Genomic DNA, 24,229 nt, shown 5'->3' with positions numbered 1-24,229 from the left:
CCGCCAGCCCAGGGCGGCCTGGGATGGATCCATCCCCTTCCCAGCACTGGAGCTGCACCGACCCCCTCTTGTGTCCCTGCAGGCAGTGGAGGGTGACCACAGCTCCTTCCCAGTGCGTCCCATCCGCAATGAGCAGCCCCTGCTGATCCTGCTGGCCTGGCTGCCGGCGCTGGAATGCCGGGATCTCCAGGTGTTCCTGTCGGCGTGGCTGCGGCGGCTCTGCGAGGCCTCCCTGCCCAGCCGCCTCACCTGCGTCAAGGCGGGCATGGTGGGCTCCCTGCTGGGCGCCCTGGCCACCGAGCCGGCGCTTCCCAGCGCCTGCTCCCAGAACCTGCTGGAGCTGCTGCACTCCTTGGGCAGCCTCTCCATCCGGCCCGGGGAGCTGCGGCAGCTCCTGCGGCTGCTGCGGCGCGAGCGGGGCCGGGGGCCGCATCCCTACGTGGCTCCGGTCATCCGGGCGCTGTCCGGCATGGCCAGGGGCGAGGGGCCTCCCCGGGCACTGCAGAGCTTCGACCTGAGCCCCGGCATGGCCGGGATCATGGTGCCCACCATCCAGAAGTGGCCCGGCGGCGCCTTCGCCTTCCACGCCTGGCTGTGCCTGAGCGAGGAGGAGCCGGAGCCGCCGGCGAGGCCGAAGAGGAGGCAGCTCTACAGGTGATGCTCGCTGGAGGGGGTGGGGTGAGGGTGGGGAGGGGCAGCAGCACCATCCCCGCCGTGGTTTTCTCTGTGGTTTTCTCCATCAGCTTCTTCACGGCGGGCGGGACGGGCTTCGAGGCGTTCTTCACCGCGGGCGGCGTGCTGGTGGTGGCCGTGTGCACCAAGAAGGACTACATGACGGTGGCACTGCCCGAGTTTGCCTTCAACGACTCTGCTTGGGTGAGGATCATCCCCGCCGCCGTCCCTGTCCCCACCAGGGACACCACGATGGCCTGATGTCCCTCTCTGTCCCCCCAGCACTGCGTTGACATCGTCCACGTGGCCGGCCGCCGGCCCTTCGGTCAGAACATCGTCAGCATCTACGCCGACGGGCACCTGCGGAAAACGGCGCAGCTCCGCTTCCCCTCCCTCCACGAGGTGGGGCATCCTCCCAGCACCCACCCAGACCCTTCAGCATGGCCTCACTGCGGGCTGAGTGTGATCCCTTCTCCCTCCCAGTCCTTCACCTCCTGCTGCATCGGCTCCGCGGGCCACCGGACCACCACGACGGCGGCCACCGCTGCCAGCCACCCGCCGGCACCCCACGGGCCGGAGCTGGTCTTCACCCAACACCCTGTGCTGGGACGCTCCCAGTCTGTCCCTGCCACCCTCAGTCCCCACTCTTGGACCCCCACCCAGCTGCCCACGGAGGGGGTGGTGGCCACCACGGCGGCCGGAAGCCAGGACACGGAGTGGGGCAGCCCCACCTCGCTGGAGGGTCACCTGGGCTCCGTGGCCATCTTCTGCGAGGCTCTGCAGCAAGCCCAGGTCAAGGCTCTCTTCTGTGCAGGTGTGTCAGGGTGGGACGTGGAGGATGTCCCCAGGGTGCTGGTGGTGACCGGGGTCTCCTCCGCCGTGTCCCGGCTCATCCCAGCCCTCTCCCCCAGGACCAAATGTCCCATCCCCGTTCGCACTGGAAGGGGACTTGGTGGAGCTCAGCAGTAAACTCTTGCTGTACTACACCCCCCAGGTGAGGAGAGGTGTCCCACCCTGCTGGGGACAGCGTGAGGAGAGCTGTCCGACCCCCCTGGGGACAGGGACAGTGCTGGTGGACCCTGTGCCACCAGGGACATGTCCAGGAGCATGAGGATGCTCCCACCGTGTTCTTTCCCAGGCCTGCAGGAACAACATCTGCTTGGACCTCTCCCCCAGCCACGGCTTGGACGGGAGGCTGACGGGACACAAGGTGGTCAACTGGGACATCAAGGTAGGCTGGGCACAGGGTGACCTGTCCACCCCATGGCCTGGAGTTAAGGGGGTCCCTCCTGGGGCACAGTCCCAGGGCAGGACCCCCACAAGTCCCCTAGACCCTGCAGGGACTCTGCCCGTGGTATTGGGTCCACTGTGACCCATCTGTCCCATGGGTCCTCATCATCCAGGGTGGGCACCCTGGGTGCTGCAGGGGAACAGGTGACTTTTGGGGACCCCGGGTGCCATGGACCTCCTCCTCCACGCTGCTGTCACCACCCAGCAAAGCCTCTCCTCTCCCTCCCCCAGGACGTGGTCAACTGTGTGGGTGGCATGGGGGTGCTCCTGCCCCTGCTCGAGCAAGTGGTGTCCAAGACGGAGGAGCCCGAGGATGAGCAGGAGACCAATGACCTGGTGGGGCCGGAGCTGACATCCTCCAGGAACGCCCAGGGCATGCTCATCCCACTGGGAAAGTCCTCAGGTGAGGAGTTCAGGGGATGTGCAGCAGGAGCTGTCCTGCTCGGGTGGCTGGAGGTGACCACGGAGGGGTTCCTGGACCTGGCAGGTGTCCACCAGGGGCAGGAGAGGTCTTGCCAGAGGCTCCAGGAGTTACGGGGTAATGGAGGAACCACTTGGGATGTTGTTATGACCCAGTTAGTCACAAACAAATGGTTCTGGGAAGGTGAAGGTGGCTCCAGGAACCTTTGTCGTGGGTGGGATGTGCTTTCTCCTGACGTCCAGCCGCTCATTCCCTCTGAAAGCAGCAGAGACTTCCATCTCCCTAAATCTGGAGAAAGCAGGAGAACAGGGGGAAAAGTTTGGGGAGACAACTGCGTGGCACCTCCAGGCAGGGGTTTGGGTGGGCCCGGGGCTCACAGGTGCCGGTGCCCTGCAGAGAGCAGGCTGGAGAGGAACAGCGTGGCCGCCTTCCTGCTGCTGGTGAAGAACTTCCTGCGGAACCACGCCGTGAACCAGGAGAGCCTGGTGCAGTGCCACGGGCCCGCCATCATCGGGGCGCTGCTGCACAAGGTGCGGGAGGCTCCCAAAACCCCGTGCCACGGTCCTTGCCGTTCCCAAGGGGCTGGAAGTGTCCCCTGTCACCCGTTGCAGGTCCCTGGCACGCTGCTGGACATGAGCACCTTGATGGCCTCGCAGATCCTCATGGAGCAGGTGGCGTCTGAGGGCAGCGGGCTCCTGCTGCACCTGCTCTACCAGCACCTCCTCTTCGACTTCCGCATCTGGAGCAACAGCGACTTCGCCGTGCGCCTAGGTGGGAGCAGGGACCGCCTGGGAATGTCCATCCCGCCCGGCCCCCGTGGGATCCTGACACCTTCTCCCTGCAGGTCACATCCAGTACCTGGCCAGCGTGGTCAAGGACCACAAGCAGCGCATCCGCAAGAAGTACGGGGTGCAGTTCATCCTGGACTCCATCCGGACCTACTACGGGTCAGCTGCCACGCGGGGCTGGAATGCTGGAATGCTGACGGGGTGGGATTGGGGGTGGGCTTCACCCCTGGGAGCTGTGGTTTGGCTCAACACCTTTTTTTGTGGGGTAACATCTCTCCTTCCAAAGTAGGAGTGTTGTGGTGGGTGCAGGACCTTCCGTGTCCCATCCCTGAGCCTGTGCCCAGCTCCCAAAATCCACCCCCAGCAGCCACCAAGAGTGTGGTGGCTTCTGCACCGAGCAGACCCAAATGTGTGGGGTGGACATGTCCCAGGGGCAGATGATCCCCGGAGTTCCTCGGGCTTTGTGTTGGGATTGGGGATGATGCTGGCGATGGTTTGTGGGTGACAAGGGACACATCCCCACGTGTGTCTGTTGATCAACACCTGCAGGGAGAAGACCACGGCCACCGATGACATCAGGACAGTGCAGACGTCCCTCTTCAGCCTGGTGAAGGATTTCTTCTGCAGGAGCTTCTCCGGGGAGGAGATGCAGAGCTTGCTGAACTACCTGGCAGGGGCACAGGATGAGCAGCAGGTGTGTCACCAGCCACGCTGTGGTCCCTAACCCCTCAGCGAATCATGGGCTGGGGAGAAGCCGCTGGGATCCCAGTGGGACACTCCGAGGGCAGTGGACAATCGTCCCGGTGTCCTGCAGGTCTGTGGGGCGCTGGAGGTGATCCACAGCCTGCTGAAGGGCTCCCCAGCCCAGGAGCAGCTCTTCGCCTTCCTCTTCGAGCCGGGCCATGTGGAGCTGCTCTTCTCCCTGCTGGTGCAGAAGAGGTTCTCGGATGAAGTGAGGGAAAGGGTCTTCAAGGTAGGGCAGATCCCCAGTGCCCACCTCCTGCTGCCCCCAGCAGGGATGTCACAGCCAGGCGGCCTCCTCTCGCCGTCCCACCAGGTCCTCTACAAGATGCTGAAGTACGAGAAGGTCCCCGAGCGCAGCAAGAGCCGCCTGAAGCTGAAGGACATCGGGTACCACGGGCTCGTCTCCTACCTCGGTGACATTCCCGGCTCCATGCTGCTCTTCCGCTGCCTCTCGGAGCAGGTCCTGGGGGCAGGTACCGTGTGCCAAAGAAACCAGGCCACCATCCCAACCACGTGCCGTGGGATCATCACTGGTGGCTTCCCATGAGGCTCAGCTGGGCTGGGTCTTTGGTGGCTTTTGGGGACAGCAGGAAGTGTCCCACCAGTGTGCTGACTCTCCTTGTCCACAGACCCTCCCAACTACAAGGACCTGGTGGCCGTGGTGTACCTGTCCCACCGGGCTGAGCTGAGCATCCGACTCGACATCTGCCGCAAGGTGAGCGGGGCCGGGACACAGCAGGAGGTGACAGAGGTGTCACCTTGGGGCTGAGCTCCTTGGACACCCAGCTGTGCCCAAAAGTGGTGGCTGTGGGGACGGTGGTGACACGGATCTGCCAGCATGGAAGTGGTGCAGCTGCAGCACCCCATGATGATTTTGGAGGATCTGGGGTGCTCCTGTTCCTGGGAGAGGAAGAGCTGGGGCAGCAGCATCCAGTGTCCTTCATTTCCCATCTCCTTTTCCTTCCCCTGCAGCTCTTCCACCTGATCTATGCGCAGCAGGACCTGGTGAAGCAGCTGGCCAGGCTGGCTGGCTGGCAGGACACGCTCACCAAGCTCTACGTGAAGGAGTCCTACGAGTGCCGCCAGCACAGCCTGAGCGCCGCGGGCTGCCCGGAGCTGCTGCGCCTCTCCGAGCCCTCGGGCAAGGACAGGATGAGCCCGCCGCCCGCCGAGCTCCAGGAGCTCGATGTCTTCCTCCCGCTGGGATACGAGGCCTCGGACCAGGAGCTCTCTGAGGGCTTCTCTGACCTCTCCATCTCCCCGAGCGGCCGCACCAAGTCCTTCCACTCCTACAACTTCAAGTCCTTCGACTCCTCGGACCGCGCCAGCCGCTCGTCCTCCAACCCCGGGGACGGTGCCCCCTTCGACGGCGTCTACCACCCGCTGTCCCCCTTCTCCACCTCGCCCTTCGACCTGGGGCTGGACCTGGCCAGCACCAGCTCCGTGGCCACGGCCGAGAGCGGCACCCAGACCCCGGCCAGCGGCCCCGGCACCCCCTCACCCCTGGAGAGCTTCAAGCCCTTCCCGGGAATGCGAGCGCGCAAGAGCTCCAGCCTGTCCAACGTGCTGGATGAGAGCAGCTACCAGGACGTGCTGCCCAGCGACAACGTCTCCAACACCAGCAACCCCCAGGTGAGCCCCAAACCCTCATGTGTCATTCGTCCCACCTAGATGGGGACAGGGAGGGTGACAGTCCCCTCTCTCAGGCTCCGCAAATCCCAGCTACCAGGGAAGGTGCAGCTCCAAACAAAAGAGCAGCACACGGTTCCTGGGATAACTTTATTCGATGGTAAAAGTTCCCCTCTGGTGGGGCCCAGGACCCCGAGCTCAGGGCAGACAAAGCTTAAAAACAAGGGGAGGGCTGAGAGGAGGATACAATCTTTAACTAATCAGGAGAACTAGAGATAAAATACAAGGAGGGCGTACAATATATCAACCAGTGAAGAATCCCAAGGGAAAAGAACAGTTCCAGTAAACTAATGAAGTTTAAAGAAATACAAAACTGACAGGGAAGTTTCTTGAGGGAAGGCAGGTTTGGGGAGAGATTGGCATTTAAGGAAAGGAGGAGTAAAGAAAGATCTGGGGAAGGGGCAGACACCAAAAGACAGCATAAGGAAACTACAAAATTATAAATCAAACAGTAACCACACTAATAAAACAAAAAACACACTACGAGACTCATCCCCACCATCCTGGGGCACTGCGAGCGCCTCTCACCTTCCTCCCCGCTGGCAGCAAACCCCCGAGGAGGAGCTGTGCAACCTCCTGACCAACATCATCTTCTCGGTGACGTGGCGCGGGGTCGAGGGCTGGGACGAGGCGGCCTGGAGGGAGCGCGGCCAGGTCTTCTCCGTGCTCACCAAGCTGGGCACGGCCTGCGAGCTGGTGCGGCCCCCGGACGAGATCAAGCGCAGGTGAGGCCCCCCCGTGTCCCTCGGGGTGGATCCCGAGGGAAGGGCACCCTCTGGAGCTGCTGCTGTCCCCCAGCCTGCTGGAGATGATGCTGGAGTCGGCGCTGACCGACCTGAAGGAGTCGGGTCCGGCCGCGCTGCCCGGGCTCACCCACAACGCCCTGAAGCTGCTGCGGCTGCTCCAGGATTTCCTCTTCTCCGAGGGACACAACAACCAGGCCCTGTGGAGCGAGAAGGTGGATGGGAGTGAGCAGGGATTCCTCTGCTAATCCCCAATGTCAACCCTGGCCCTAAAACCAGCCCCACCTGCAGAACTTGAACATAACCTCAGATTTATTCCTAAATTGAAATCAAAGCTTGATCCTAACCTTGGGAAATAACTTCAGCCTCAATCCTTGATTTAAATCAAAGCCTAATCCTAAATTTAGGAAATAACCTCTGCCTTATTTGTAGTCGTAAATTGAAACCCAATCCTAATCCTTAAATTTAATCCTAGTCTCTAATCCTAACCCCTAATTCTAAATTTAACTGTTCCTCCTAAATCATGGCGCTAAACCTTAACTCCACAACTTTGTCATAAAGCCCAGCCCTTAATCCTAATCTAAATGCTAACTCTTTCTGTGAACCTAAACCCTGACCTTAACTCACAGCCTGTAATCTCACTGTACTTCCTACGTCCTAATCCTAAACCTTGCTGCTACACCTTTGTCCTAAAGCTCAATCCTCACCCCAATCCTATACCCCTAATCCTGACCCCGACCATAAATCCCAAGCCCCAACCTCACGCCAAACCCAGACTAGTAAATCAGGAGTTGAGTTCCACCCTAATCCTAAACCCAAACCCAAATCCGAGGAGGGCTGGGCGACGGGGCCGGTGCCTTGGCCGGGGTGGGGGTTCCTGCCCGGGCGGGGGCTCACGGTGTCCCCCCAGATCTACGAGGGGGTCAGCAGCCTGCTGGACAAGCTGGGCGTGTGGCACCACCTGGCCAACGGCACCTCCGACCTCAAGGAGATGGCGCAGACGGGGCTGCGGGTGCTCGTCGGGTACATCCTGCTGCAGGACCCCCAGGTGGGTCACCCCTCCCTGGGCACCTGTCCCGATCCGCCCTCACGGACAGGATCGTGATGGTTCGTTATCTGAGCTCAGGGTACAAAACACCAGCACGGCAAGGGGGGTTTGCAGTAACAAAATCAATGTACTTTATTGAACGATCACAGCAAAATGCATTGGAGGGGATTGGGGAGAGAGAGAGAAAGAGAGAGAGAGAGAAAACCCCTATAGGAAAGGAAGGAAAGACAGAGTAGGTATATCTACCAACATAGAGGCGATGCAATTCTTCGAGGTCCAGTCGGTGTCCAGTCGAGGAGTCGCCTTTACGCTGGTGGAGATCTCGAGGCCTAGCTGACTCGAGGGGCCTTTTATATTGAAAGTTGGGAAGGAGGGGGGGGAAGAATACAATAGTCTTATGATCTCAACAATGGGGAGAGCTACTATTTTCCTGGTTCACTGCCTGCAGGCAAACATGATCAGTTTGATCAGCTGTTCTCCCCACACACACTGCCCTCCTCCCCCCAGGTTACAGGTTTCAGTCCTTGAGGAGAAAAAGAGTGTCCACATAGGGGTTTCATGTCTCAGTCTTACAGGGAGTGGCTTCTCCCATCTCAGTCCATCTGCCACGGTGGTTGTACAGTAGATAAAGGGTCTTCTGTGGAGACCACCAAAGGGTAATTCCAGAAGAGAGTCCAGCCAGGCTTGGGGGTGGAAAACTCCAGGCCGTTGTCACAGAGCGATGCAGGCGAAGGAAGGTCAAGGTGCTCCTCGTCCTTTTCACTGGGAGCAGTGTAGCGTGAGGTACAATAACTCAAGTTCCAGTCCCGGGAACTTGGCAAATCCCCACCAAACCAGGATGTAGGATTCTCTCTCCTTCGGTGGTCTCGGTCTTCTTTCACGACGACCGTGAGGCAGATGAGAAAGCAATCTTGGGCAGAGTCTTACAGCACTGCAGTGGCGCCGCGGTGGCCCCGCCTGACGTCCCCTGTCCCCCCAGCTGCACTCGCTGGCCTACGTGAAGCTGCACAGCCTCCTGCAGACCACGTCGGCCCCGCGCAGGGACGAGGCCTGCTACCTGCTGGGGAAGCTGGAGACGCCCCTGCGGCGCTCCCTGGATTCCAGGTCGGAGGCCTTCTCCTGGTTGGTGCCCATCATCCGCACGCTGATGGATCAGTGCTACGAGACGCTGCAGCTGCAGCAGTTCCTGCCCTCGCTGCCCCCCACCAATGGCAGCCCCACCTTCTACGAGGATTTCCAGCTCTTCTGCAGCACCCCAGAGTGGAGGGGCTTCATCGAGAAGCACGTGCGTGCCGTGGGGTGGGATGGTTGTTGTGGGATTGCCTGGGTTGAGGGGTGGTGGGTGCCAAGCCCTGGGAATGCCTCTCTGCTCGTGCAGGTGCAGCCCACCATGGCCCAGTTTGAGATGGACACGTTTGCCAGGAGCCACGACCTGATGTCCAATTTCTGGAACGCCTGTTACGATGCCATGATGAGCAGCTCGCAGCGCCGGGAGCAGGAGAAGGCGGCCAGCCGCAAGTTGTTCCAGGTACTGCCTGCTCCTTGTCCCCAGGATGTCACCCTGGGGGGTGCTCTTTATCCTGGGGACACTCTGCTCACCCCAAGGGTGTCATCCAGGGGATGTGCTCCTCATCCTGGGGACAGGCTCCTCACCCCCAGGATGTCATCCAGGGGATGTGCTCCTTATCCTGGGGACATGCTCCTCACCCCAAGGGTGTCATCCAGGGGATGTGCTTCTTATCCTGGGGACATGCTCTTCACCCCAAGGATGTCATCCAGGAGATGTGCTCCTTATCCTGGGGACATGCTCCTCACCCCAAGGGTGTCATCCAGGGGATGTGCTCCTTATCCTGGGGACAGGCTCCTCACCCCAAGGATGCCATGCAGGGAATGTGCTCCTCACTCTGGGGATGTGATCCTAGGAATGTGCTCCTCTCCCTGGGGTATTAATCCTGGAGTTGTGCTCTTCACCCCAGGGATGTCATTATGGGGACATTGCCTTCAGGAAGTGCTCCTCCTCCTGGGGATGTGCTCCTCGTTCCAGGCACATTATCCCTGGGATGTGCTCCTCATCCTGGGGATATCATCCCAGGGATACACTCCTCATCCCAACCACATCATCCTGGCGATGTTCTCCTTACCCTGAGGACGTCACCCTATGGACGTCCCCAAGCCCCGGCCTGTTGTCACCTCACTGTGGTGCCCCCTCGGCAGGAGCTGGTGCTGGAGCCGGCGGCGAAGCGCTGCAAGGCGGAGAACGCCCGGCACGCCAACGTCCTCAAGCAGGCCAACAACCACCACAGCACCGTGCTCAAGCAGTGGCGGTCCCTGTGCCGCCTGCTCACCTCGCCCCGCTCCGCCTGGGCCGACCGGTGAGTCCCCACCTCGTCCCCAGGGAGGGGTGGCACAGCCAGGGGGTCCTCAGGGTGCCTCACTGCCAGCTGCCCCCCCAGGAACCCACCGGAGGTTCGCTGGAAGCTGTCAAGTGCTGAGACCTACTCCAGGATGAGGCTGAAGCTGGTGCCCAACCTCAATTTCGACCAACACTTGGAGGCCAGCGCCCTACGGGACAATCTGGGTGAGGTGGTGGCACTGGGGCGCCTGTGGGTCTTCCCGTGCCACGGGCAAGGGGTGTCACCGGTGGGGTTGGGCTGGGAGGTGGCACGGACAGTGCTGAATTTGGGAGCCCTTCACAGGAGTTGCTCCCAGCTCAGGGGGGTGGTGGGTCCTGCTGACCCCCTCCTCATTTCAGGAGCTGACCACCTGCAGAACCCCGCCGAGTCCCTCCCGCTCGCCATGGCCAAGGAGGCCAAGGTGAGCGAGATGGAGGATGACCAGCTGGCCGAGGAAGACCTCCCTGTCCTGGACAACCAGTGAGTGACCCCCACCCTGCCACAGCACGGGCTGGCCCGGGCTGGGGGTGTCACCGGAGTGTCCTCACCCCGCTGTGCCACACAGGGCTGAGCCCAAGGAGCAGAACCAGCGGGAGAAGCTGGTGGTGTCGGAGGACTGCGAGCTCATCACGACGGTGGCCGTGGTCCCCGGGCGCCTGGAGGTGACAACCCAGCACGTTTATTTCTACGACGGCAGCAGCGAGAAGGAGGAGACGGAGGGAGGTAACGGCGGGTGCTCCTTGAGGAGCGTGAGGAACCCCCACCCAGCCCCATCCCTGCCTCGGGAATGGCGGGATGGTGACACCTGGGGGGGCTCTGCGTGCCCCCACCCTCGGCAGGGATCGGCTACGACTTCAAGCGCCCCTTGTCCCACCTGCGCGAGGTCCACCTGCGCCGCTACAACCTGCGCCGCTCCGCCCTCGAGCTCTTCTTCATCGACCAGGCCAACTACTTCCTCAACTTCAGAAAGAAGGTGGGGACCCCCTCATCCCCTCCCAGGTCCCTCTCAGGGCCACGGCTCTGCCCGAGCTGCGGCAGCTCCTCGTCCTTCTGTCCACTCCAGGTGAGGAACAAGGTGTATTCCTGCATCCTCGGCCTGCGCCCCCCCAGCCAGACCTACTTTGGCAGCCGGTCCCCCCAGGAGCTGCTCAAAGCCTCGGGGCTCACGCAGGTACTGGCCCCACCGTGCCCATCCATTTCTGTGTGTCCCCTCCCCACAGGGAGAAGGGAGGGGGACAGCATGGGGTGGGGATGCCCATGGGAGCAGGGATGGACATGGACATGGATGGGGATCAGGGATGGCCATGGATCTGGGAGTGGCCATGGGATCAGGGATGGACATGGAGAGGGGATCAGGGATGGCTGTGGATCTGGAAGTGGCCATGGGATCAGGGATGGACATGGAGAGGGGATCAGGGATGGCTGTGGATCTGGAAGTGGCCATGGGATCAGGGATGGCCGTGGACATGGACAGGGGATCAGGGATGGCTGTGGATCTGGGATGGCGATGGGACCAGGGATGGCCATGGACATGGATGGGGATCAGGGATGGCCATGGATCTGGGAGTGGCCATGGGACCAGGGATGGACATGGAGAGGGGATCAGGGATGACTGTGGATCTGGGATGGCCATGGGATCAGGGATGGCCATGGACATGGATGGGGATCAGGGATGGCTGTGGATCTGGGAGTGCTCATGGGATCAGGGATGGCCATGGACATGGAGAGGGGATGAGGGATGGCTGTGGATCTGGGATGGCCATGGGACCAGGGATGGCCGTGGACATGGAGAGGGCATCAGGAATGGCCATGGATCTGGGATAGCCATGGGAGCAGGGATGGCCGTGGATCTGGGATAGCCATGGGATCAGGGATGGCTGTGGATCTGGGAGTGGCCATGGGATCAGGGATGGCCATGGACATGGATGGGGATCAGGGAATGGCCATGGATCTGGGATGGCCATGGGAGCAGGGATGGCCATGGACATGGATGGGGATCAGGGATGGCTGTGGATCTGGGATAGCCATGGGATCAGGGATGGACATGCCATGAACACTTGTACAGAGGATGAAGGATGGCTGTTGGGAGTGGCCATGGGACCAGGGTTGGCAGTGGGGTGAGGACAATCATGGGACAAAGGACAACCGTGGGACGTGGGATGGTCTGAGAGCAGGGATGGCCATGGAACAGGGGATGGGATGGGGGTGGCCATTGGACTAGAGGTGACTGCAGAACCAGGGATGGCTGTGGGGTCAACAGGGCCACAGTTCTGGGGACAACTGTGGGACCAGTGATGGCCATAAGGCTGGGGACAACTTTGGAACCAAGGGTGGCCAAGGGACGGGCACTGCCATGTGGTGGGGGGTGTCTGCCCTGTCTCCTTTCCCCCCAAGCCCATCTCCTCCCTCTCCCTTCTCTCCAGAAATGGGTCCTGCGGGAGATCTCCAACTTCGAGTACCTCATGCAGCTGAACACCATCGCGGGGCGCACCTACAACGACCTGTCCCAGTACCCCGTGGTGAGCCCCTGTGTCCCCCACTGTCCCCACACTGACCCGCTGCCCCCCCCACCTCACCCACCTCCCGCCCCCACCCAGTTCCCCTGGATCCTGCGGGATTACGTCTCGGAGACCCTGGACCTCACCAACCCGGCCGTGTTCCGGGACCTGTCCAAGCCCATCGGGGTGGCCAACGAGCGGCACGCCCGCGACGTCAAGGAGAAGTGAGTACCCCACAAACCGAGGGCAGGGGATGCGGGGAGCACCTGGCCGGCTCCCACTGGACCCCGTGCCACCTGGCCTGCAGGTACGAGAGCTTCGAGGACCCCACGGGCACGGTGGACAAGTTCCACTACGGCACTCACTACTCCAACGCCGCCGGGGTCATGCACTACCTGATCCGCACCGAGCCCTTCACCACGCTCCACATCCAGCTGCAGAGCGGCAGGTGGGCGCCCGGCAGGTGGGCCCTGCGGAGGGGACATGGTGGGGACAAGCAGGCTCCAGCCAGGTGTCCTGTGCCTCCAGGTTTGACTGCTCGGACCGGCAGTTCCACTCGGTGCCGGCGGCGTGGCAAGCCCGCATGGAGAACCCGGTGGATGTCAAGGAGCTCATCCCGGAGTTCTTCTACTTCCCGGAGTTCCTGGAGAACCAGAACGGTAAGGGACACCATTGTCACCACCGGGGGAGCACAGGGGGGTGTCTGTGTCCCTCATTGTCCTCGTCCTGCCCGCAGGCTTTGACCTGGGCTGCCTCCAGCTCTCCAATGAGAAGGTGGGGGACGTGGTGCTGCCGCGGTGGGCACGCTCCCGCGAGGACTTCATCCAGCAGCACCGCAAAGCCCTGGTGAGACGGGGAGCCCCTCCAGCCCTGGGGGCGTTCCGGGGCCATTCCCACCCTACCCTGACACCCCATCCTTGGATAGGAGTCGGAATATGTCTCCGCCCACCTCCACGAGTGGATCGACCTCATTTTTGGGTACAAGCAGCGTGGCCCGGCCGCCGTGGAGGCCCTCAACGTCTTCTACTACTGCACCTACGAGGGTGAGCCGTGGGGCAGAGGGAGGGGACACCCGCCAGGGGTGTGTCCCCCCATCACCGTGACCGTCCCCATCCACAGGGGCCGTGGACCTGGACGCCATCACCGACGAGACGCAGCGCAAGGCCCTGGAGGGCATCATCAGCAACTTCGGGCAGACGCCCTGCCAGCTGCTCAAGGTAGCTCCGGCCCCCAGCCCCCAAAAACCAGCCCCTTTTGGGGGGTCCCCCCACTTCTGATGGGTGCCCTGTCCCCCCTCCAGGAGCCGCACCCCGCCCGGCTGTCGGCGGAGAGCGCCGCCCGCAGGCTGGCCGCCCTCGACACCCGCTCCCCCAATGTCTTTGAGAACCTGGGCCAGCTCAAGTCCTTCTTTGTGGAGGTGAGGACACCCCGGGGGTCCCTGGGCAGCACTGGGAGGGGCGGGGTGGCCAGGAGGATGCCCAGCAGCCGCTGTGTCCCCACAGGGCATCAGCGATGGGGTGGCCCTGGTGCAGGCCGTGGTCCCCAAGAACCAAGCGCACTCCTTCATCACTCAGGGATCCCCCGACATCCTGGTGAGTGTGGGGAAACTGAGGCACGGGGACGTTGTGCTGGTCCAGGGGGTGTCCAGGACCAAACCAGGGAGGATCCCAGCAGTGAGAGTGGTGTCACCTCCCCTGCCCCTCTGCTCAGGTCACCGTGAGTGCCAACGGCTTGCTGGGGACCCATAACTGGCTGCCCTACGACAAGAACATCTCCAACTACTTCAGCTTCACCAAAGACCCCACTGTCACCAACGCCAAGTGAGTCACGGGGGCACGGGGTCCCCAGGGATGGCCCCTGGAGGTGCCACCAACGCACCACCACCGTCCCACACCCTCCTCACAGGACCCAGCGCTTCCTGCAGGGCCCCTTCGCCCCCGGGGCCGACCTGAGCTCCCGCACGCTGGCCGTGTCCCCCGACGGGAAGCTGCTCTTCAGCGGGGGACACTGGGACAACAGCCTCCGTGTCACCTCGCTGGCCAAAGGCAAGGTCGTGGGGCACATCACCCGGCACATAGGTACGTCCTCCTCCTGTGGTGATGGTGATGATGGTCTGATGATGCCCTGATGGGGTTGTAGGGCCATGGCGGGAGGCAGGTGACACCACGAGGGGCATCTCCCAGTGTCTCCATCTCCTGGGGACAGCCCAGGTTTTATCCACAGAGCTGGAGTGGGGTGGGGAGCAGCAGCATCCACACCCCAAAATTCAGGGATGGGCAGCAATTCCACGTCCAAAAACATGTCGTGGTGCCATCCCATGGAGTCAGGGGGCCGAGCGTGGTGGGAGGGGACCAGCACCTCATGGTGTCCCTCTGGCTGTCACAGATGTTGTCACCTGCCTGTCACTCGACCTCTGTGGCATCTACCTCATTTCTGGCTCACGGGACACCACCTGCATGGTGTGGCAGGTCCTACAGCAGGTAAGGGCTCGAGGAGCGGGGAGAGCTCGTGGTGGGCACTGCCAGCAGGTCACTGATGTCCCCGTGTCCCCAACGCCAGGGTGGCTTTTCCAGCGGCTTGGCTCCCAAACCCGTCCAGGTTCTGTACGGCCATGACGCCGAGGTGACGTGCGTGGCCATCAGCACCGAGCTGGACATGGCCGTGTCCGGCTCCAAGGTGAGCTGGTGGCGCCGTGGGGTGGGCGTGGGATGACCGGTGCCACCGGTGCCACCGTCACCCCGTGTCCCCTTCCTCCCCCAGGACGGCACCATCATCACCCACACCGTGCGCCGGGGTCTCTTCATCCGCTCCCTGCGGCCGCCCGGCGAGAGCTGTCCCCCCGCCGTGCTGTCCCACCTGGCCGTGGGGCCCGAGGGGCAGGTGGTGGCCCAAACCGCCGTGGGGCAGCCCTCCTGCTCCAAGGTACGTGCGGGTGTCCCCGTGGTCCCCTGCAGGCCACCGCCGCCGCCGCCCCACGCTCCCCCTGTGCTCCTCGCAGGAGAGGTTCGCGCTGCACCTGTACTCGGTGAACGGGAAGCTCCTGTCCTCCGTCCCGCTGGACCGGGAGGTGACAGCCATGTGCCTGACCGAGGACTTCGTGGTGCTGGGGACCTCGGAGTGCGGGCTGGAGATCCGTGAGCTCCAGAGGTGAGGGATGGCTGTGCCCTGTCCTGTCCCCAGCACGCCCTCAGGGTGTCCCGTGCCGTGGTGTCCCGTGCCGTGGTGTCCCGTGCCATGGCTCGTGTCCCACGCCACGGCTCGTGTCCCCAGCCTCAGGGCAGCCGTGCCCCCCGTGCCCATGCGGGTGCCCGTGCGCAGCGTGTCCGTCACCAAGGAGAAGAGCCACATCCTGGTGGGGCTGGAGGATGGAAAACTCATCGTGGTGGGCGCTGGGCAGCCCGCGGAGGTGAGCGGGACCCCCAGGCAGGGCAGGGTGGGGCAGGGACGTGGCTCGGTGTCCCCTGGGTGTTCCCAGGGTGGGGACATCGGTGTGTCCTCTCCAGAGCTGAGGCGGAGCGGGGCGGGGTGGGGAGGGGGATGTGGGATAAGGATGGGGGTGGAGGGGGGAGGGAGATGGGAATGGGGATGGAGAAGAGGATGAGGGTCTGGATGGAGATGGTGATGGATGGGGTTGGATAAAGGGTTTTGGGAAGGGGAATGGGATGGAGAAGAAGAGGATGAGGATCTGGAAGGGGATGGGGATGGAAAAAAGGGTGAGGATCTGGAAGAAGATGAGGGTGGAAATGGGGAAGGAGAAGAGGATGGGATGGAGAAGCAGATGAGAATCTGGGAAGGAATGAGGAGGAAGAATGGGATGAGAAACTGAGGAGATGGGGATGCAGAAGGGGGTGAGGACCCTGGAATGGGATGGGGTTGGAGAAGGGTATTCCATCTTGGAATGGGATGGGGATGAAGAGGATGAGATGGGGATGGAGAAGGGGATGTGGATGTTGGGATGAGAATAGGGATGGAGAAGGGGATGTGGATGTTGGGATGAGATGGGGATGGAGAAGGGGATGTGGATGTTGGGATGGGATGGGGATGGAGAAGGGGATGTGGATGTTGGGATGGGGATGAAGAAGGGGATGAGGACCTTGGGATGGGATGGGGATGTGGAAGGGGATGGATAAAGGATTTGGGGATGGGAAAGGCGCTCGCCCCGTCCCCAGGTGCGGCCGGGCCAGTTCCACCGGCGGCTGTGGCGTTCCACGCGGCGCATCTCCCAGGTGTCGGCCGGAGAGACGGAATACAACCCCGCCGAGGGCAGGGCCTAGGCTGGCACCCACCACCCGCCCATCCCCGGGGGCCCCGCGCCCCCCACCCGGACTGGGGGACCCCCGGGCACCGAGGGGGGCCCAGAGAGCCCCGCCCCGCCCGCCATCTGTGGCCTTATCCAGCCCCATGGGGTGTCCAGCCCCCCTGGATTTTTGGGAGTCGCCTCCCCCGTTGTCACAGCGGGGCGGGGGACAGGAGGAGGTGGGGACCCCTCGCTGGGAAAGGGGGTGGCACAGCCCCCCCGCCGCGCCCGCTGGCCAGGAGCCGGCAGCGTGTGGGTGTGTCCGTCCCCCCCTTATTTTTTATTTCTATCCATTTTTAGAGCTTTTACAGAAAAAAGAATTGTTAATAATAATTATTAATAATAATATATCTGTGGGAAATCAAGGTGTGAGGCCCGTGGCTGCCCCAAGATGGGGACACACCCTCTCCTGTGTGTGTCCCCCCACTCCGGTGTCCTGCGTGGGGGGGGGCCCAGCACCCAGCCTGGGGGACACGGGGACACTCGTGTCACCAGTGGGGCAGGACTCAGCAGCTCCGTGCCCACGTGCTATGGGCAGGGGGTGTCTCAGCAGCTGCACACGCACGTGTCACGAGTGTGAGAGGTCTCAGCAACCCTGGACTCCCATGCCACGAGTCTGGGGGCGTCTCAGCTGCTCTGTAGCCCGGTGTGACGAGTTTAGGGGGGTCTCAGCCCCTGTGAACCTCCATGCCGCGAGCTGGGGTGGATCTCAGCAGCTCTCTACCCGCCTGCCACGAGTCTGTGAGGTCTCGGCAGCTCTGTACCCACCTGCCACAATTTTAGGGGGTCTCAGCAGCTCTACACACACGTGTGACGAGTTTGGGGGGGGGTCTCAGTGGCTGTACACACACCTGCCATGAGTGTGGGGGTCCTCAGCAGCAGCTGCACATCAGTGTGACAAGTTGGGGGGGTCTCAGCAGCTCCCCACACATGTGTCACAAGTTTAGGGGGGTCTCAGCAGCTGTGCACCCCCATGTCACAAGTTTGGGGGGTCTCAGCAGGTCCCCACACGTGTGTTAGGAGTTTAGGGGGTCTCAGCAGCTCTCCATACATGTCACGAGTGCGGATGGGTCTCAGCAGCTGTGCACCCTCATGTCATGAGTTTGGGGGGTCTCAGCAGCTCCCCACACGAGTGTCACGAGTTTGGGGGTCTCAGCAGCTGTGAACCCCCATGTCACGAGTTTAGGGGGGGTCTCAGCAGCTGTGCACCCCCATGTCACGACTTTGGGGGGTCTCAGCAGCTCCCCACACGAGTGTTACGAGTTTAGGGGGTCTCCCCAGGCGGGGACAGTGGGTCCCCAGCAGCCCCTCACACGTGTCAGCAGCACGAGTGTCGCAGCCCCCGGTGGCCTTTGTCCCGTGTCACAGCACGGGGGTCTCCGCAGCTCCCGAGCCCGCCCGGCGCTGCCGTTCCCTGGCTGTCCCTCCCGGCTGTCCCCGGAGCTGGCAGCCTGTGCCGGAGCGTGTCCTCCGCTGGCCCTGCCACCCCGGCGAGGCCCCTCGGCTGGCAGTGACCCTTGTCCCCGCTCTGGCGGCGGTGCCACGCCGTCACGTGGGGCGGAGGGCACCCGCGGGGCCACCGGGACAGCCGCGGCGCCGGACGGAGCCATGGACGGACACACGGACAGGTGGGCAGGGCAGGGAGGGGACGCGAGCGGGGGCGGGTGACACCGGGCTGGCGGGGACACGAGGTGGCGGTGCTGGAGGGCGTTCCCGTCCCGCTGGAGATTGGATTGATGTCCCCGTTCCCGGATTTTGGCTCAGGTGGCTCCAGCTCCAGCTCCGGGCATCCTGTCCCAAAGAGCCCCCCCAAAGTGTCCCTTTTCCCAGGTGTCTCAGGTGTCCCAGGTGTCCCTCTGCCCCGTGTCCCCATCCCAGACGACGCAGTCCCAGGTGTCCCAGTCCCATATTTCCCATTCCCAGGTGCCCCAGTCCCAGGTGTCCCAGTCAAAAGTGTCCCAGTCCCCGGTAGATCCCAGTCCCCGGTATCCCTGCTTCCAGTATCCCTCTCCAAGGTGACCCAGGTGTCCTTGTCCCAGGTGTCTCAGGTGTCCCACTCCCCAGTTTCCCACTCTCCCACACCCCAGTCCCAGCCTCCACCTGACTCCAGGAGACCCCTGGATTCTGCCCAAGGAAGAAGGAACACCCCGGGGCTGCCCCAGCACCATCCCCACCCAAAATCCCCCCAGGGCCCCATCCCTGGAGGAGCCCGCGGCTCCCGCCTGGGGACAGGGACCCCCAGCACCCTCCTCTGGGGGGGCAGGCTGCTGCTGGGCGGGTGTGAGGTGGGCGCAGGGCGTTTCTGAGGGCGCAGGGTGGGTTTAATTCGGGGGGCGAGGGTTCACAGCAGGTTCCCCCCTCTCCCACGCCTCCCCACATTCCCAGCTCGTGGCTGGGAGCCCCCCTGGAGCAGCTGCCCACCCCGGCGCTGACCCTGGACCAGGCCACGCTGCGCGGGAACGCCGAGAGGATGCGGGAGCGCTGCCGGGCGCTGGGGCTGCGCCTGCGCCCCCACGTCAAAACACACAAAACCCTGTGAGTGCCACCCCAGGAGCCCCCCGGGGTCTCCCCGAAATCCCCCCCATCCCTCTGGGTGCCCTCAGTATCCTTCACCCAGTTTTCCTCCCAGCATCTCCCCATCCTCACCCCAAAATCCTTCTCCAGCATCTCCCCATCCATCACCCCAGTATCCCACATCCTCCCCGCCAGCTTCCTTCCCAGCATCCCCCAGTTTTTCCAGCATTTTCCCAGTATCCCTCCCAGCTTCCCCCCCTTTTCCCCTCAGGATACCCCACCTTCCCACCCAACATCTCCCAGTCCTGCCCCAGTTTTCCTCAGCTTCACCCCCAGCCTCTCTCCATCATCCCTCCAGGATCCTCCCCGAATTCCCCCACAGAATCCCTCCAGCATTCCCCATATCCCCCTCAGCATTCCTCAGCTCCCCCCTCCCCACTATCCCTCCATTATTCCTACAGATTCCTCCCAGCATCCCCCCTGAGCACCCCTCAGCTTCCCTCAGGCACCTTCCCAGAATCCCTCCCAGCGCCCCCTCATCATCCTCACCTTTCCCCCGGGTTCCTCCCCATTAACCCCCACCCTCCTCCCAGTATCCCTCCATCCTCCCTCCCAGTATCTCCCCACCCTAATTCCCAGTATCTCGCTAACCTCAATCCCAGTGTTCCCCATTCTCCCCCCCCCAGTATCCCCCCATCCTCACTCCCAGTATCTGGCTATCCTCATTCCCAGTATCCCCCCACCCTCCTCCCAGTATCCCCCCATCCTCCCTCCCAGTATCCCCCCACCCTAATTCCCAGTATCTTGCTATCCTCACTCCCAGTATCTGGCTATCCTCATTCCCAGTATTCCCCATCCTCCCTCCCAGTATCCCCCCACCCTCCCCCAGTATCCCCCCCACCCTAATTCCCAGTATCCCCCCATCCTCCCAGTACCCCTCAACTCTCTCTTATCACCCCACATCCCCCCAGCACCTTCCAAGAACCCCTCCCAGCACCACCCCAGCACTCCCCGCCATTCCCTCCTCCTCCTCCTCACTCCGGGATTCCCAGGGAAGGGGCCATTCCCTCCTCCTCCTCCTCCTCACTCCGGGGTTCCCAGGGAAGGGGCCATTCCCTCCTCCTCCTCCTCCTCACTCCGGGGTTCCCAGGGAAGGGGCGGTCCTGGCGACGGGCGGGACCCGCCGTGGCATCGTGGTGTCCACGCTGGCCGAGGCTCGCTTCTTCGCGGCCGGGGGCTTCGATGACATCCTCTACGCCTTCCCGGTGCCGCGCTGGCGCCTGGCCGAGTGCTCGGCGCTGGCGCAGCGCCTGCAGGAATTCCAGGTGCTCCTGGACAGCCCCCAGGGGCTGGAGATGCTGCTCCAGAACCCCCTTCCCGGCGGGAAGCGCTGGCTGGTCTGGCTCAAGCTGGACTGCGGGAATGGCCGGGGTAGGTGAGCCCCAAATCCCATCTCGGGGTGCGGGGAGGGGACATGGTGTGCTGTCCCAAGGGTGGGCTGTGGGATGCTCTGAGTGCCCCTGGATCCGGCATCTCTGCCAGGATGGGGCGTTGAAGCCCCCTAAAAGTCATTAATTAAGGGTGTTCCTCAGGGAACGATGTCCTGTGTCCCTCCAAGCCCCCCAAATCCTCCACCCAACCACGATGGAGCATCTCAGGCCCCCCAAAATGGTTATTTAAGGATGGTGCAAAGGGAGGGATCCCCACGTCCCTCCAAGCCCCCAAATCCTCCACCCCAACCACAATGGAGCATCTCAGGCACCCCAAAATCGTTGTTTAAGGGTGAGACATAGGAAGGAATCTCCATGTCCCTCCAAGTCCCAAAATCTTCCATCAAAAACACGATGGAGCATCATAACCTCCCAAAATCGTTATTTAAGGGTGCCCCATGGGAAGGAATCCCCATGCCCGTCCAAGCCACCAGATCCTCCATCCCAACCACGATGGAGCATCTCAGGCCCCCCACAACCATTATTTCAGGGTGCTCCATAGGGAGGGATCCCCACGTCCCTCCAAGCCACCAGATCCTCCATCCCAACCACGATGGAGCATCTCAGGCACCCCAAAATTATTATTTAAGGGTGTTCCATAGGGAGGGATCCCCATGTGTCTCCAAGCCCCCAAATCCTCCACCCCAACCACAATGGAGCATCATAACCCCCGAAAATCCTTATTTAAGGATGGTACAAAGGGAGGAATCTCCGTGTCCCTCCAAGTCACCAGATCCTCCATCAAAACCATGATGGAGCATCTCAGGCCCCCCAAAATCGTTATTTCAGGGTGCTCCATAGGGAGGGATCCCCATGTGCCTCCAAGCCCTCAAATCCTCCATCAAAACCACAATGGAGCATCTCAGGCCCCCCAAAATCATTGTTTAAGGGTGATCCATAGGAAGGAATCTCCATGTCCCTCCAAGTCCCCAAATCTTCCACCAAAACCACGATGGAGCATCTAAACCCCGCCATTATTTCAGGGTGCTCCAAAGGGAGGGATCCCCATGTCCCTCCAAGCCCCCAGATCCTCCATCCCAGCCACGAGGGAGCATCTTGGCCCCTCCAAAGCCATTTTTCCCCAGCCACGCCTGGAAAACGCAGCAGAAATGTCCCCAAAGCCCCACCACGGCACTTTCAAACCCCATTCCCACATTGCCACTGCCAGGATGCTCCATGGGGGCCATGTCCCCAAACATGTCCCCAAGCCCCCTGCCACGCTCGTGTCCCCTCCCCAGCCGGGATTCGTCCCACGGATCCCGAGGCGCTGGCCCTGGCTCGGGCCATCGCGCAGGGCTCCCCGGAGCTGGTGACACTGGTGGGGGTCTACGCCCACTGCGGGAACACCTACGGCTGTCGCGACATCGCGGCCATCCAGGCCATCGCCAGGGACACCACGGCCGCCGTGCTGGAATTCGTCACCGCGTGAGTGGCCGGGATGAGCGGGACGGCGGGGATTTGGGGACAGGAAGGGTCAAGGCGGCCGCCGTCCCGTTCCCAAAGCGCGGCTCTGGGCTGTAAATGCGAATCGCCCCCATAAAGGGGCCCTCAAAGCCCCCCCGGGGGGCACCGGGGGGTGGCGGCGGCGCCGCTGGCCTTTGATGTGGCTGCGGCGGCGGGCTGTGACCTGGGGCATTGTCCCCTCCCTCCTCCCCGTCACCCTTTCATCCCGGCGGGGGTCCGCATCCTGCGGGGAATTGCGGCCGGATGGGTCCTGCTGGGAAAAGGGGGAGGAACCGCCACCCCCCTCCGCGCCAGGGACAGGGATGTGCCCACCTGGGGACGCGTCCTGGGGGTCACCGGCCCGTGGTGGCACCGGGTTGTGGTGGGGAAACCCCGGATCCCACCCCTTCCCCAAAATCTGGGGGGCTCCCGGCACATCTGGGGCTGGTTCCAAGCACATCCGGGGGTCCAGAAATATCTGGGAGGGGTCCCAGGCACCACGGGGGGTGTCCTGACACATCTGGGGGTGCTTTCTGGCACATCTGGGAAGGGCCTGGAGCAGCTGAGGGGATGCCAGGCGCAGCTGGTGGCACCCTCACACACCTTGGGGAGGTCTCCGGCGCATCTGGGGGCTCCCAGAACCACCTGGAGGGGTCTGCAGCACATCTGGGAGCGCTTCAAAACATCTGTGGGGGGTGCCCAGCTCGTACGGGTGGATCTCTGGCACATCTGGGGATGGCTGAGCACACCTGGAGGGGGCTCTGCCACATCTGGGGGCATCTGGAGGGACACCCCCCAGCCCTGAGTATTTGAGGGGGCTCTCGGGCACATCTGGCTGGCACCTGGGCACATCTGGATGTGTCCCCAGCACACCTTGAGTTCTCCCTGGCACGCTCTGCCACATCTGCATGGCTCCCTTGAGTGTCTGGGGGCTCCCTGGCACATCTGGGGCGCCCAGAGGTGCAGGGCCCACCTCTGCTCTTGTTCCTGGTGGTGCCCGGGGGTGACAGACCCCACTCTGGCCACCCGGGGGTGACCCCCCCCGATCACCCAGCGGGTGCCCCCCGTGTGTCCCCAGGCTGCGGCAGGCGGGGATCCCGTGTCCCCAGGCCACCATCGGCTCCACCCCGTCCTGCAGCCACCCGGTGCCGGAGATGTCGCAGCTCACCGAGGTGCACCCGGGCAATTACCTCTTCTACGGTGAGCGGGACGGGGACCCCCCCCCCCGGCCGGGAGGGACCCCCGGAGGGTGGGACACCACCGAGCTGAGCTCTTGTCCCCGCAGACCTGCAGCAGACCCAGCTGGGCTCGTGCCGGCCCGAGGAGGTGGCGATCCGCGTCCTCACCAGGGTCATCGGGCACTATCCCCACCGCGGGCAGCTGCTGGTGGACTGCGGCTGGGCCGCCCTGAGCCTGCACGGCCGCGACCAGGGACCCCCGGGCTGTGCCGCCATCGAGGGCCACCCCCAGCTCAGGTGACGCCCGCGAGGGAGCCGGGGGGACGACGGGCGAGGACACGAGGTGACACCTGTGCCTCGCGTCCCCGCAGGCTGGTGGGGCTGACGCAGGAGCACGGGCAGGTGGAGGCCGTGGATGGGCAGCTGGATTTCGAGCAGTTCCCGCTGGGAAGCACCTTGGCGCTCATCCCGTTCCACGTGAGTGTCAGCCCCGCGTGTCCCCCCCCGCCGTGCCAGCCCCGTGTCACATCACAGCTGGGTGTCCCCTCTGTCACAGGCCTGCGCCACGGCCGCCATGCACCCCGTGTACTTCGTGCACGCCGCCGGCAAGGTGGTGGAGCTCTGGCGGCCCGTGCGCGGCTGGTAGAGAGGAGAGAGAGGAGATTCCGGGGGGATGCAGCCGCACCCAGACCCTGCACCCAGCCGGGCACCCTGCACCCACCCTGGACCAAGGCTCTGCACCCTCAGCGAGACCCTGCACCCGCTCCGCGTCACTCTGTGCACCCACCCACGCTGGGGTCCCACAGCCCCAACAGGGTCCTGCACCCACGTGGGATGCTGCGCCCGCTCTCACCCTGCACCCACTCCCACCCTGCACCCATTCCCACACCCTGCACCCACTCCCACCCCCTGCTCCCATTCCCACTCTGCCCCCACTCCCACTCTGCCCCCATTCCCACACCCTGCACCCACTCCAGGATGCTGCACCCACACCGGGGCTCAATAAAGCTGCTTCTCCCGC

At 63.2% G+C, this 24,229-nt stretch overlaps 2 protein-coding genes across 2 annotated transcripts in view; both read left to right on the top strand.

Annotated features, from left to right (window-relative positions):
• NBEAL2 (neurobeachin like 2) overlaps positions 1–16,944 on the top strand; it is a 19,344-nt gene extending 2,400 nt beyond the window's left edge. The window contains exons 2-44 of the mRNA XM_038130083.1: positions 8–654; positions 744–876; positions 955–1,074; positions 1,156–1,486; positions 1,584–1,666; positions 1,811–1,903; positions 2,194–2,365; positions 2,780–2,913; positions 2,995–3,154; positions 3,228–3,330; positions 3,721–3,865; positions 3,986–4,144; positions 4,229–4,388; positions 4,545–4,630; positions 4,888–5,547; positions 6,151–6,329; positions 6,403–6,562; positions 7,258–7,395; positions 8,375–8,680; positions 8,774–8,923; positions 9,610–9,767; positions 9,849–9,973; positions 10,148–10,268; positions 10,354–10,511; positions 10,628–10,761; positions 10,852–10,959; positions 12,212–12,307; positions 12,386–12,510; positions 12,594–12,734; positions 12,815–12,945; positions 13,023–13,132; positions 13,212–13,329; positions 13,406–13,503; positions 13,587–13,703; positions 13,789–13,878; positions 13,997–14,106; positions 14,192–14,364; positions 14,672–14,766; positions 14,846–14,962; positions 15,047–15,208; positions 15,285–15,433; positions 15,557–15,692; positions 16,456–16,944. Of these exons, the coding sequence (XP_037986011.1) occupies positions 8–654; positions 744–876; positions 955–1,074; positions 1,156–1,486; positions 1,584–1,666; positions 1,811–1,903; positions 2,194–2,365; positions 2,780–2,913; positions 2,995–3,154; positions 3,228–3,330; positions 3,721–3,865; positions 3,986–4,144; positions 4,229–4,388; positions 4,545–4,630; positions 4,888–5,547; positions 6,151–6,329; positions 6,403–6,562; positions 7,258–7,395; positions 8,375–8,680; positions 8,774–8,923; positions 9,610–9,767; positions 9,849–9,973; positions 10,148–10,268; positions 10,354–10,511; positions 10,628–10,761; positions 10,852–10,959; positions 12,212–12,307; positions 12,386–12,510; positions 12,594–12,734; positions 12,815–12,945; positions 13,023–13,132; positions 13,212–13,329; positions 13,406–13,503; positions 13,587–13,703; positions 13,789–13,878; positions 13,997–14,106; positions 14,192–14,364; positions 14,672–14,766; positions 14,846–14,962; positions 15,047–15,208; positions 15,285–15,433; positions 15,557–15,692; positions 16,456–16,560 (6,996 nt within the window). The 3' untranslated portion in view covers positions 16,561–16,944. The remainder of the gene's footprint in view (positions 1–7; positions 655–743; positions 877–954; positions 1,075–1,155; positions 1,487–1,583; positions 1,667–1,810; positions 1,904–2,193; positions 2,366–2,779; positions 2,914–2,994; positions 3,155–3,227; positions 3,331–3,720; positions 3,866–3,985; positions 4,145–4,228; positions 4,389–4,544; positions 4,631–4,887; positions 5,548–6,150; positions 6,330–6,402; positions 6,563–7,257; positions 7,396–8,374; positions 8,681–8,773; positions 8,924–9,609; positions 9,768–9,848; positions 9,974–10,147; positions 10,269–10,353; positions 10,512–10,627; positions 10,762–10,851; positions 10,960–12,211; positions 12,308–12,385; positions 12,511–12,593; positions 12,735–12,814; positions 12,946–13,022; positions 13,133–13,211; positions 13,330–13,405; positions 13,504–13,586; positions 13,704–13,788; positions 13,879–13,996; positions 14,107–14,191; positions 14,365–14,671; positions 14,767–14,845; positions 14,963–15,046; positions 15,209–15,284; positions 15,434–15,556; positions 15,693–16,455) is intronic.
• A 1,159-nt stretch (positions 16,945–18,103) lies between these two features.
• Positions 18,104–24,161, top strand: LOC119697416 (D-threo-3-hydroxyaspartate dehydratase-like). Its single transcript, XM_038128180.1, has 8 exons — positions 18,104–18,211; positions 18,969–19,118; positions 20,248–20,528; positions 21,826–22,012; positions 23,109–23,230; positions 23,316–23,505; positions 23,580–23,685; positions 23,765–24,161. The coding sequence occupies exons 1-8, from the start codon at positions 18,192–18,194 to the stop codon at positions 23,852–23,854; spliced, it is 1,146 nt and encodes a 381-aa protein (XP_037984108.1). The 5' UTR covers positions 18,104–18,191; the 3' UTR covers positions 23,855–24,161.
• Positions 24,162–24,229: the final 68 nt, after the last annotated feature.

Source organism: Motacilla alba, chromosome 2 (genome assembly GCF_015832195.1).
Source record: "Motacilla alba alba isolate MOTALB_02 chromosome 2, Motacilla_alba_V1.0_pri, whole genome shotgun sequence".
Taxonomy (NCBI): domain Eukaryota; kingdom Metazoa; phylum Chordata; class Aves; order Passeriformes; family Motacillidae; genus Motacilla; species Motacilla alba.
The sequence above is the reverse complement of the archived record's forward strand: the minus strand, read 5'-3'. Positions and strand labels throughout refer to the sequence as shown.

Bases quoted from the DNA above. Each gene is read 5' to 3' on its own strand.
- LOC119697416 (XM_038128180.1), top strand. From the start codon at position 18,192: ATGGACGGACACACGGACAG. The intron at 19,119-20,247 runs GTGAGTGCCACC...CGGGGTTCCCAG, and splicing joins GTCAAAACACACAAAACCCT to GGAAGGGGCGGTCCTGGCGA. The intron at 23,231-23,315 runs GTGAGCGGGACG...TTGTCCCCGCAG, and splicing joins GGGCAATTACCTCTTCTACG to ACCTGCAGCAGACCCAGCTG.